The sequence below is a fragment of the Phocoena sinus genome, chromosome 15, assembly GCF_008692025.1.
Source record: "Phocoena sinus isolate mPhoSin1 chromosome 15, mPhoSin1.pri, whole genome shotgun sequence".
NCBI classification, from domain to species: Eukaryota; Metazoa; Chordata; class Mammalia; order Artiodactyla; family Phocoenidae; genus Phocoena; species Phocoena sinus.
This window is the reverse complement of record NC_045777.1, coordinates 50,782,545-50,795,141: the sequence shown is the minus strand read 5'-3', so window position 1 is coordinate 50,795,141 and position 12,597 is coordinate 50,782,545. Positions and strand designations below refer to the sequence as shown.

Genomic DNA, 12,597 nt, shown 5'->3' with positions numbered 1-12,597 from the left:
GGGCAGTGTGCTTTGGGCTGCGCGGCAGGTGGCTTGGAGTCCAGCACTTCTGCGCCCGCCTGCCTTCCCTCAGCCTCCGCGTTGGTCTTCCCGGAGTGACCTCCTCCCGCCCTTCCCCCGCTCGCGAGCCCCAATCTCTCCTGAGCTCACAGATGCGTGCCTCCACAAACTCCTACTGGGCTCCAAACGCGTGTGCGGCCTTGCCGCCCGCCCAGAGGTATGGCCCGCTCTCCGCAGGCCACGACCTTTGCAGGGAAACGGGCCACAGACTAGGAAGAAGTCGCAACTGGGGTGATTTCGGGTATTGATGGATGTCCTGGGACAGGTGCTTCACCGTTCAGCACGGTAGCCACCAGCCACCGGGTCAGTTCCTTGGTTGCACTGTCCACGTGTCAAGGGCTCGATAGCCACCTGACACAATGCACAGCGTAGATATAGGACCTTCAGTCTTGGCAGAACGTCCTATGGCGACCTTGGGGAGCGATCTGGGAAGACTTCTCAAAGAGGTACTGTTTCAGCCCAGAAGGCCGTTGAGGTGACATAGAAAACATTTATTCATTCAACATACATTAACTAATTGCCTGCTGAGGCAGCAAGCACTCTTCCAGGGCACAGAATGAAGCAAAGTTCCTGTTCACACGTCAAGGGGGCAAATAAAGTACACGTACAATACATCAGATGGCAGATAATGGTAAGAAAAATTAGGGAGAGTAAGAAAATTAGTGACCAAGAGCGGTCTCCTTTTAAAAGCTTCACCCTGGGTGCAGTTAGAAAAATGGACGGTAGGGGGCAACCGCGGATGCAGAAAGCCCCGCGGGGCGTCCGGTGCGTGGACAAGGGTGGGCCAGGTGGTGAGAAGGAGCTGACCTGGGCTGGACCGGATGGGTTGGACGTGGGTGCGAGGGAGCGAGGAGCGGAGGATGATGCCTTGCTGGGACTCTCCGAGAACTTCTCCCGGGCCGCTCCTGGACTAGGGCTCTCACTCCCGGTTCCTATTACAGCTTCCTCCTTTCTCTATTCCCCACATTTTCCTGAATCCTGTTACCCAGTAACTTCTCAAGAGATCCTGCACAGAGGATAAATTTCTTAAGCCTTTGCATATCTGAAAAATGCCTTTATTCTTTGCTCCAGGTGGATTCATATTTGAGCTAGATGCACAATTTTATCAGCACTACGCTCTAACCATCTGGGCTAACCACCCACTCTGACTGCTTAATTTTAAATGAAAATCACTTTGCTCCTCTGTCTTTGGCAGCCAGCTTTGCTGCTGAGGTGGCCCACAGCCCTCTGGAGAAAGTCCCAATCCTTCGCATGTGACCAGGTTTTTCTCTCTGGACACGTTTAGGATCTCATCTGTGGTGTCTGACACTTGGCAAGATGAGCTTTGGAGTCAGGCCCCGGTCCTTGACCTGGCACTCTGCCATGTGGTCTTGAAATGATGGGTGCCCTTGTCTGCAGCACCTTCCTGTATTATCTTCCTAAAATTTCCTCCACTATATCTTGTAGTCTCACTCTCTAAGTTTCTCACTAAGTTTGATCTCAATCCAATGTTTTCTCTCTTCTATCTCTTTGCCTTTTTGCCTTCTTTCTGACAAATTGCCTTAATTTCGCCTTTTAGCTTTTCTGTTATACTTATCTATTTGTTTGCATTTTATTTTATTTTTTTATTTAGTCATTTTATTACAATTTTGATTTTGGGGAAAATCATAATTTTCATTTCCAAGAGCAACTTCTTCCTTTCTGATTATTTCTTTTTTCATAGCATCGTTTCTTGCCTTGTGTTTTTTTGTTGTTGTTTTGTTTGTTTGTTTTGGCTGGGCCATGAGGCATGCGGCATCTTAATTCCCTGACCAGGGATCAAACCCGCACCCCCTGCAGTGGAAGCGCCGAGTCTTAACCACTGGACCGCCAGGGAAGTCCCCGTTTCTTGCCTTGTGGACACAAAGCTTTTCTTATCTCTCTGAGGGTATTATTTAGAATGCCTTTGAGCCTTTCCTTGGCCCTCTGCACGTCTCCCAGTTTCTTTTCTGTTTGGGCAGATTTCTGTCTCACCTGTGGATGGGATTTTGTTTGGTGGGGTGCAGGGAAGCTCTTGCCTGTCAGTAAGTGCAGGTTTTCTGCTGGGGCTAAAGAAGCTCCCTCCCCTCTCCAGCCTGGGGGCAGGTGCCTGGCTGTGGCTGCTGCTTTCCAGAAGCTGGCAGAACCCTCAGACTCCCACAGTCCAATAGGTAGACATTTATTTCAATACCTTGTTGTTAGCATTACACTTAAAATGAGTGAATTTTATGATATGTATGCTTTCCACTAAATTTTTTTTAAAAAGAATGGATGATGAAAGAGATTGAAAGGAAAGCCCCTGTCTCTGTGCCCGGGGGCCTGCAGACCTGGAGTCTTTCTCCAGTGCAACGCTGTCTAATCCAACTATGACGTGAGTCCCATATTTAATTTTAAGTATTTTATAGCCATACTAAAAAAAGTAAAAAGAAACAGGTGAAGTTAATTTTATTTATTTATTTATTTGGCTGCTTTGGGTCTTAGTTGCAGCACGCAGGCTTCTCTCTAGTTGAGGCACGTGGGCTCCAGTGCGCGCGGGCTCAGTAGTTGCATTGCATGGGCCCCAGAGTGCATGAGCTTAGTTGCCCCGCGGCATGTGGGATCTTAGTTCCCCAACCAGGGATTGAACACACGCCCCCTGCATTGGAAGGCAGGTTCTTAACCACTGGACCACCAGGGAAGTCCTGAAGTTAATTTTATTTTATTTTTTTAAATATATTTATTTATTTATTTATTTTTGACTGAGTTGGGTCTTTGCTGCTGCACGTGGGCTTTCTCTAGTTGGAGCAAGCAGGGACTACTCTTTGTTGCAGTGTGCGGGCTTCTCATTACGGTGGCTTCTCTTGTTGCAAAGCATGGGCTCTAGGCGTGCAGGCTTCAGTAGTTGTGGCATGCGGGCTCAGTAGCTGTGGTGCATGGGCTTAGTTGCTCTGCGGCATGTGGGATCTTCCCAGACCAGGGCTCGAACCCGTGTCCCCTGCGTTGGCAGGCAGATTCTTAACCACTGCGCCACCAGGGAAGCCCCTGAAGTTGATTTTAATAATGTGTTTTATTTAACCCAGTCCATCCACAATACTACCATTTCAACATGTAAGCATGGAACTTCCCTGGTGGTCCAGTGGTTAGGACTCCACGGTCCCTCCCCGGTCAGGGAACTGGATCCCACACGCAGCAACAAAGATCCCGAATGCCGTAACTAAGACCTGGTGCTGCCAAATAAATAAATAAATTTAAAAATGTAATCACACATAAAATCTGTTGATAGTGAGGTATTTTACATTCCTTTTTTGTACTAAGTCTTTGAATCCAGTGTGCACTTTTCACCTGCAACGGATCTCCACTCAGACCAGCCTCATGAAGGGCCCAACAGTCGCATGTGGCTGGGGCTCTGGTATTGGACAGTGCGGCTCCAGAGAGCCAGCGGACCACGTGCTGGGGCTGGGCTGGTGTGCAGGAGCAGTCGCCCAGCACAGGGGGTCAGGGAGGAGACAGGGGTCCGGCAGCTCTGTATCCAGACTGACATGAGTCTCTTCACTCCAGCCTGCACCTCGCCCCAGCCCCCCACCATCCCTGGACACCCCCCAGCCTCTCAAACCTCCCTGTAATGGGCTGAATGGTGGCCCCCAAAAAGACACGTCCAAGTCCTAATCCCTGTACCTGTGGATGTGACCTTATTTGGAAAAAGGATCTTTGTGGACGTACCTAAGTTATGGATCTCAAGATAAGACAACCCTGGATTATCCAGGTGGGCTCTGAATCCAATGACTGGTGTCCTTGTTAGACAGAAGAGGAGAGACACACAGGGGAGAAGGCCGTGTGAAGACAGAGGCCAAGGTTGGGGTGATGCTGCCACAGGAACAGCAAGAGCTGGATGAGGCAGGAAGGATCCTCCCCAGGAGCCTTCGGATGGAGTGTGGTCCTGCTGACACCTTGATTTCTGACTTGCGGCCTCCAGAGCCGTGGGAGAATGAATTCCTGCTCCCACCCCCCAGGGTAGTCATCGGGTGCAGCAGCCCCAGGACACCGACACGCTGCTTGCCCCTCGGGCTCCCCTCTGCAGTTCTCTCTGCTCTGCCAGGTCAGTTCTCCTTGCCTGCTCTCCTTGCCCTGTGTCTCCTTCAGGCTTTGTTCCTTTGCTGCCATCAAAGTGACGCTTGAGGAGTGAGAGGAGACCAGCTTCTCTGCACAGCCATCTTGTTTAACTGCAAGTCTTGGCCTTGGCCATGGTTTTATCCTTCTCCCCTCACTGGGTCACAACTGTCCATGGACCTGGCCCTAGAATGAGGTCCCACGCCCCCTATTTACTTAGACAGCCTGTGTTTGTTTCCGGGGGCTGCTGTAACCAATGGCAACAAATAGGGGAGCTTAAAACAGCAAGAACATTTTTCCCTTGCATCTCTGGAGGCCAGAAATCCAAGATCAAGGTGTCAGCAGGACCACGTTCCCTCTGAAGGCTCCTGGGGAGGATCCTTCCTGCCCCGCCCAGCTCCTTGTGCTCCTGTGTCAGCTTCACCCCAGCCTCGGCCTCCATCTTCACATGGCTTTCTCCCCATGTGATCTTCTCTTTGTCTCAGAAAGACACTTTAGGACTTATATGGATAATCCAAGATGACCTCATCTCAAGATCCTTAATTACATTTGCAAAGACCCTTTTTTCAAATAAACTCCCATTCACAGGCACCAGGGTTAGGACTGAGACCTACCACTCAGCCCACTACACAACCTGGGCCCCAAGACTAATTTAAGTGGCTCCAATCCCATTTCCTTTGCCTTGTCCAAGAGCGAGAGAGGGGCCTCATCGGATCTGCTGTCCCTGATGCAGACTTGGCTCTAAGGACTCCCTGGCCCCCACTGGGATCCATGTCCTGCTTCAACTTCTCTGGTGGGAACATGAGTCCGTGTGCTCCTGCTAAAACAATCGCCCCTGTCTGCCTCTGAGCCAGCTGGACCAGGGCTTGCACCCAGTAGAGTTATTTTCCAAAGAAACTGTTCGCATCTGTTTTAAGCTTGTGTCCTTGGGAACCTCCAAGTCTCCAGAGCAAATGCCTTTTGTTAAGGTGTCAGGAGGTACCTGACTCCAAGCCAGAGAGGAAGAAGGAAAACCACTGCCCAGGAGAGGTGGGCAAGCGTGGGGGAGGCAGGAGCTCCAAGCAGATGGCTTCTCCTGCAGCCGGGGTGCCTCTCGCTCCTTCTCAGAATGGGCTGCCTGGGGAGGAAAACCCTGCCTTTCTTCCTCATTTTTGTGCCCATATATCTACGTGGGGCTTTGTTGCAAGAAACCGCACCTGAGAGGCAAAGAAAACCATTCCTTGAGAGGCTCTGTAGACTAGAAGCACAGGTGAGTATACCCACTGTTGGGGGCAGTAGAGTTTTTTTAACTGACACCAGACAAAGCACAGAAGTCATAGAAACAGTAGTAAGCTTCTGTGCTCTGTGGGCTCAGCGTAGAGTTTGCAGTTCTTATCAGCTGCCTGTTTTCACCTATGGCTGGAATAGCAAAATGGGTTTGGGGAGTTTGTTCTAAAGCCGAGCCAGCTGAGGGTGGGTGGAGCTGGGGAGCCACCTGAGGAGTGTAGCTGCAGGTGTGCTGGAGTGGTGGGGGCCAGCCCGCTGGGCATGGGGAGCAATGTCCCGGGTCCCCCACAGAGCAGAGACTCCTGTGCGGGTCCGTGGCCAGTTCCCGGATGCCCTGCAGGCATCAGGGCTGCGCCAAGCACTCCCCACTTTGATCCCCATGCACAGCCATCTCGCTGGCAGGTAGGACCCTGAGGGTCGAGGGGTAAAGAGTGTGGCGCTCGGGGAGGGATGGGAGCCGCCTGTGACACCCTCACCCACTGCAGCACAGACCTGGGGCTGTCTGCCGCTGCGAGCTCTAGCTTGGTGCGAGGGGGCTAGTGGCAGTGATCAGCCGCCTCACCGCGTTGCCCTGAGGATCTAAGCCCCAGGAGTGCCTGTGTCCTCTCTACAGTTTTGGAGGTTCCAAGAGGCAACCCTAAAGCACCTGCAGGGCATCGCCAGCAACTACAACCTGTCCTTCGTCATGGAGGCCTGGTTCTGGAGCCTGGCCCACGAGAGCCAGGCTGTGGCCCTGGCACTCAGCCAGCTGCAGGCCACCGTGCAGGGCGACCTGGGCCACCTCAAGACCTGGGTGTGGAAGACTCAGTGCAGAGGCCAGAAGGTGGACAACAGGCTGCTGGCCTTGGGTGCCGCCCTGAGCGAGAGGAGCGCCCAGGAGAGAAAGGGGCAGGAGGAGTAGAGGAACGCCCTCTCTGGCTGGCCCTGGACGTGTGGGCCGTGCACGGCATGCTGGCTCGCCTGATGCCCCTCGTCCAGAGCCAGGGCACCGGGATGGCAGCTTTCAAGGGGCTGCTGCAAGTGGCCAGCCCTGGCACCGCCACCCTGCGCGTGACCCCGGCCCCACCTAGACCATCGAGCCCAAGCTCCCCACAGCTGCAGGCAGGCAGGCAGGCAGGCACCCAGACCTCCGCCTGAGCTCGGGGACCCACCTCTGGACTTCGCTCGCTGTCTCCAAGAGACGCAGGTGTCCCCAGGCCCAGGCAGCCAGCAGACGTGGCCCACCGAGAGCCCAGGAGAGAATAAGCACCGTGGCCTGCCCTTCCCCATCAGTGTCCACTTTTCCCTCTGGTGCCTCCTTATGCCTCCAGTCCCCTCCAGGAGGACTTCTCCCCAGGCTGAGCGGAGAAGACACTGCTTTACACCCCACAAAACCCGCCCTTAAAGAAAGGAACCGTCCAGGTGATAGCCTGTCTGCAGGTCAGACCACCCAATGCACACACCACTGGGGTGCTGCCCGCAGGCAGTAAATGCCCACTCAGAGTTGGTGATCACCCTGGTCAGGGCTGGTGGGGTCTCAAGGACGTCCTCAGCCATAGCCAGCAGGAACCCTCTCTGCAGGGCCCCGGCCTGCATCCCATGGGGTCTGTGCCCACCAATGGAGGCCCCCCGGCCTTTGCAAAGCCGGTTCTGCTTTGCCACCTCTCATCTGCAGGTAAGGGTTTCTCTATGGCGGCACTACTGTACTGGCATCTGGGGTCGGGTAGCCCCTAGTTGTAGGAGCATCCAGGGCATTGAATGGTGTTAAGCAGCATCCCTGGCCTCCAACTACTAGATGCCCGCTCAGCTTGAACTCTCAGCTGTGACCAGGCTGCTCCCTGTCTGGCCTTGCAGCCCACAGGGCCCATTAATCTGAAGCAGGTCCCTCCCCATCTGTGTGGTTCTAGGGGCCTCACCAGTAAGACAGGGCTGAAGGGCTGACCTGGAGGGCACCACCAGGGGTCCCGGGAAAGGGGGGCTGTAGGTTTGGGGGTCACAGTTCTGACAACCGAAACTGTCCGCAGACACTGCTAGATGTCCCCCAGGGGTACAGTCATCTGCAGTTGAGGACCACTGCCAAAGATTATGACAAGAGCCCCCAGGTGAAGAGAGGAGGTGGGGGCTGGCCACAGAATGCCCTCCACCCTGGAACCCAAGGGGCCAGTGGGCTAGAAAAGCGCGTTCCCTGGCTCTGCCCCCAGCTTCTGGCTGGGTGCCCCACCCCTGCCTCGCCTACCCTTCTGGCAAGCAGATCTGGCAGGAAGTCTGGTCAGCAGGAAGCCCCCAAAGATGTCCATGTCCTGGTTCCAGACCCTGTGAATGTGTCACTTCATGTGACAAGAAGACTTTCCGGTGTGATTAAGGATTTTCAGATGGGAGCTGATCCTGGATTATCACGTGGACCAGTGTCATCACAGGGTCCTTATAAGAGGGAGGCAGGAGGCTCAGTGTCAGGGATGCAGATACAAGGGCAGGAGCTGACGTCAGAGGGCAGCAAAGGGCTTCTCCTTGGAGCCTCCAGAGGAACCAGCTCAGCCCACACTGTGATTTTAAGCCCGGGGAGACCTGCAGGGACTTCTGACCTCCAGACTGTGAGATGCTAAATTTGTGTTGTTTTGAGCCACTGTGTTTGTGGGGATTTGTTCCAGCAGCCACAGACACTCATCCAGGGCCCCCTGCTGGTGAGGAGTGTGGCTCAGCCAGGTGTCCTGCTTCTCAGTCCTCCCACCGGTAAGAGGCTGATCACGTGAGGATAAGTGAGCCGCTGCCCCTTGCGGTGTGGGCTGACTCTCCCCGCTCTGCTTCTAGTTTGCAACGTGGGCCCTGCACTCATCTTTCCGAACGCGTCCACTGTGAATGTTATCTTCTTCCACCCGGCTTCTTCACTGGCCTACGGGCTCTGTCTGTCTGCAGCTGGGTCCGCACAGCCTTGGGCCACCTGGGCACCCTCCTCTCGTACACCAGCAAAGAAAATGACAAGCTGGTTCTGCATGGCCGAGACTCCCTGCCCCCTGGCTCCATCCACTCTGTGATTGGAGACCCGGCCTTCAGGGAGCTGCCCCTCCAGCCACTGCCAGATGGCTGTTGGCACCATGTGTGTGTCATCTGGACGTCCATTCTGGGCCTGGGCAGGTACCGGCTCCACATGGGCCGAAGGCTAGTGGCCACTGGCTCCTGCTTTGGGGAAGGCTATGAGATTCCTCCAGGGGGCTCCCTCATGCTAGGCCAGGAGCACGACAGCATTGGGGGTGGCTTTGATGGCCCTGAGGCCTTTGTGGGGAGCCTAGCAGGCCTGGCCATATGGCACCAGGTGCTGGTCCCCAGGGAGGTCTCAAACCTGGCCACTGGGAAGGAATTCCTGATGGGTGCCATCCTAACACTGGCCAGTGCCGCATCGGTAGACGGATTCGTGCAAAGGGTGAACTGCACCTGCCTACAGCTCTGTTCCTGAGGCCTCGCTACACAGCAGCTGTGCTCACACGGTGGGCCGGCGGGAAGAGCAAGTCTTCAGCCACTCTCGGCCACCCCCGACCCCAGCATACTCCATAGAGGCCCCCCACCCACACTGAGGATCAGGCTGCTGCCTCCGGCCTGGGCCAGGCACACCTGCTCTCTAACATAGGATGTGGGTATTCCACAGGGTGGGGGGAGGGCTCACAGGCAGAGCCGGGCCTCAGGATCCCCACGACTGCATTCTTTCCCTCTCTGCGGCATTCTTACACCAACCAACACCCCCCCATAGTAGGAAGTCATTTCAACATGGCCCAACTTGCCACATGGCAGAGCTGCGCTTCAGCTCTGCCTCTCCTTGGGCATGGGTTTGGGGCAACCACAGGCTGGCTCCTGGAGAACTCTTATTTTCCTTGCATTAACTTCTGTGGTCCTCTCTCCATGTGGCTTGAGAAAGTTTCTCTTTGACTGCTCCTTGTTCCAACATCTCTCATGAGAAGGGCTGGGGAGTCCATTTCCTGGCCCCACAGCTCCTTCGCCCTGGGGGTTCCATCAAGGTTCTGTGGCAGCTGGTAAGGCCACTAGAGCTGCTGGGAAGGGGGCCTGCAGAGGAAGCAAGCTACTCAGAAACACACATTAAGGATGGGTGGGCAATACTTTTTTTTTTTAATTAATTAATTAATTTTTAGCTGCATTGGGTCTTCATTGCTGTGTGTGGACTTTCTCTCAAGTTGCAGCGAGTGGGGGCTACTTTTCGTTGTGGCACGTGGGCTTCTCATTGCAGTGGCTTCTCTTGTTGCAGAGCACGGGCTCTAGGTGTGCAGGCTTCAGTAGTTGTGGCACGCGGGCTTAGCTGCTCCGCGGCATGTGGGATCTTCCCGGACCAGGATTTGAACCCGTGTCCCCTGCATTTGTAGGCAGATTCTTAACGACTGCGCCACCAGGGAAGCCCGGGTGGGCAATGCTTTTAAAGAGTCTGTATTGGGGTATAATTTACATACTATGAAATTCACCCATTTTAAATGTGCAGTTCAAAGATTTTCAGTAAATTTGTCGAGTGTGCAACCATCATCACGATCCAGTTTTAGAACATTTCCATTGCCCCCCCCCAAGAAATCATGCCTGTTAGGGGTCACTCCTGTCACCACCCAGCCCCTCCCCCAGCTCTGCACCCACTCACCTGCTTTCCGTTTCTGTGGATTTGCCTGCTCTGGACGTTTCACATAAATGGACTCATTCACTGTGTGATCCTTGGTGTCTGGCGTCTCTCACCGAGTATCATGTTTTATAGTTTCATCTGTGTTGTTGTGTGTCAGTGCTGCGTTCCTTTGTATGGCTGAATGACCTTCTGTTGTAATGGACCATGTTTTGTTTTGTTTGTTTTGTACATCAGTCAATGGAAACTTGGGTGGTTTCCAGTTGAGGGCCCTTGTGAGTGAAGATTCTGTGCACAGTCTCATGTGAAGGGTTGTGTAGGCATATGCTTCTGTTTCTCTTGAGTGGATACCTAGCCATGGAATTGCTGGGTTGTATGATAGAATCATGTTTTTTTTTTAATATTCTTTTTTTTAAAGCAAATTTATTTATTTTTATTTTATTTATTTTTGGCTGCATTGGGTCTTCGTTGCTGCGCGCGGGATTTCTCTAGTTGCGGCAAGCGAGGCTACTCTTCATTGCAGTGCACGGGCTTCTCATTGTGGTGGCTCTCATTGTGCGGAGCACGGGCTCTAGGCATGCAAGCTTCAGTGGTTGCGGCATGCAGGCTCAGTAGTTGTGGCTCCTGGGCTCTAGAGTGCAGGCTCAGTAGTTGTGGTGCACAGGCTTAGTTGCTCCGTGGCATGTGGGATCTTCCCGGACCAGGGCTCAAACCCGTGTCCCCTGCATTGGCAGGCGGATTCTTAACCACTGTGCCACCAGGAAGTCCCCAATCCATTTTAAAAGTGAGGAAACAGGGACTTCCCTGGTGGTTCTGTGATTAAGAATCCGCCTGCCAATTCAGGGGACACGGGTTCGAGCCCTGGTCCGGGAAGATCCCACATGCCGTGGAGCAACTAAGCCCGTGCACGCCACAACTACTGAGCCTGCGCTCTACAGCCCACGAGCCACACCTACTGAGCTCATGTGCTGCAACCACTGAAGCCTGCGTGCCTAGAGCCCTGTTCACCACAACGAAGAGTAGCCTCCGCTCGCCAACTAGAGAAAGCCCGCATGCATCAACGAAGACCCAATGCAGCCAAATATGAATAAATTAATTTTTTTTAAAGTTGGAAAAGATAACTTTTAAAAAAAAAGTGAGGAAACAAACTAGAGAGGTCTGACGGAACTGCGAGGGGCCTGTTTTCAGCTCTGCATCGAGGAGGTGGCTGGAGGGTACTGCTCCATGGAGAGGGGCCTGAAATCAGTCTCTGGGGCCTCTTAGCAGTGCTCGCATTTCTGCAGAGCTGTCTGTGGCCCCAGCAATCCCAGGCCTTCAGCTCAGAGACTTGGCCAGCCACCACCTGCCCGCCCCCCAACCCCCACCCCTGGTCCGTGAGTCAAGGTCAGGGGATGCATCCTAGGTCTGGAAACACCCCTGGGTGGCCACGGGAAGGTCCTATAATCACGGACTTCTGCTTCCCCTGGCACTTCCCCAGGACGCATCCATCTTCATGGAGAGCTGCCCTTCTCAAAGCGTCCTCTTTCCCAGGCTCCTCTGGCCTATTTTGGAGCCCTTGCTCTGTCTCACTCTATTGAGGTGGGAGAGATGACATCTTTTGGGGGGAAGACTGTTAATTTGACTAGGAAGTGTTTCTTGAGGTCCCTAGCACTAAAAGACCACACAGGGTATTTCCCACCCTCCCCTCCCCCGCTTTCGGGTGCTTACAACACCATGGGGGACCCAGGATATTTCACTTCTACAGCAGCATTTCTGCCAAGGTTCACAGACCCTAAGACAGTGGGAATTTGGCAGAAGCATCATGGCTGTGGGTGGCCAGCCACATCGCATCTGAGAGTCTCCACGAGGGCAGGGCAGCCTGGGAAAGGGCTTGGGGAGGAGCTTCGTGGGAGCTCAGGTCGATAGGAATTTGGGAAGGGCTGGCTTGTCCAGCTGAGGAGTCTGGGCTCTGTCGAGGGCAGCCCATCCAGGTTTTGAGCAGGAGAGCGTGAGCACGCATCTCATGAGATCCACCATCCCCACTGAGTGAGTGGCATGAGCCACATCCACCTTGAACCCCATCAATTCCACCTTTGACCTGTGTCTGCTGCGTTCCTGAGTGGGGGGAGGACAGAAGGATCCAGATGGGCTTCCCCAGCACCACCCCTCCGTCCTCGGGACTGTTCTCACTTCCCCATCGCTGTGTGCAGCTCTCCTCCTGCCTGGACGGTTTCACGCAAACCACACTCGTCCACTTTGTTCAGTCAAACCAGCCTGGGACCAGCCCTGAGGCTCGTTGGAGCCGGTGCCAGCTTCACTCTGCAGCCTCCAGGCCCTCCTCCACAGCCAGGGCCATCACGTGCTTGTCAACATCCCTCGAAAGGGCAAAGCCAGGTCACACTAAGGAGAAAACACCTTTTCTGAAAGAACGTTGTTCTTAGTATTTTCAAAAAATTGTTGCACAGTGATCGTGGGGAAACTTAATCCTGTTGGGCTTCCTTCCTCTTATTTTAGTTTCAATTTTGGTTTTATTTTGAAATATGTGGGGGAAGAGCCTATAAAGAACTTCTAAAATCTTTTTATTTTGAAAAGTTTCAAGTTTAAAGAAAAAAGTTACAAGAGGA

General features: G+C 53.8%; 1 protein-coding gene across 1 annotated transcript; it reads left to right on the top strand.

Moving 5' to 3' along the window:
* Positions 1-5,251: 5,251 nt before the first annotated feature.
* On the top strand, positions 5,252-8,839 carry PTX4 (pentraxin 4). The gene is given in 6 exon segments (XM_032606098.1): positions 5,252-5,392; positions 6,023-6,349; positions 6,352-6,510; positions 6,970-7,063; positions 8,197-8,256; positions 8,259-8,839. Coding segments are annotated over 6 exon segments (1,362 nt in total).
* Positions 8,840-12,597: the final 3,758 nt, after the last annotated feature.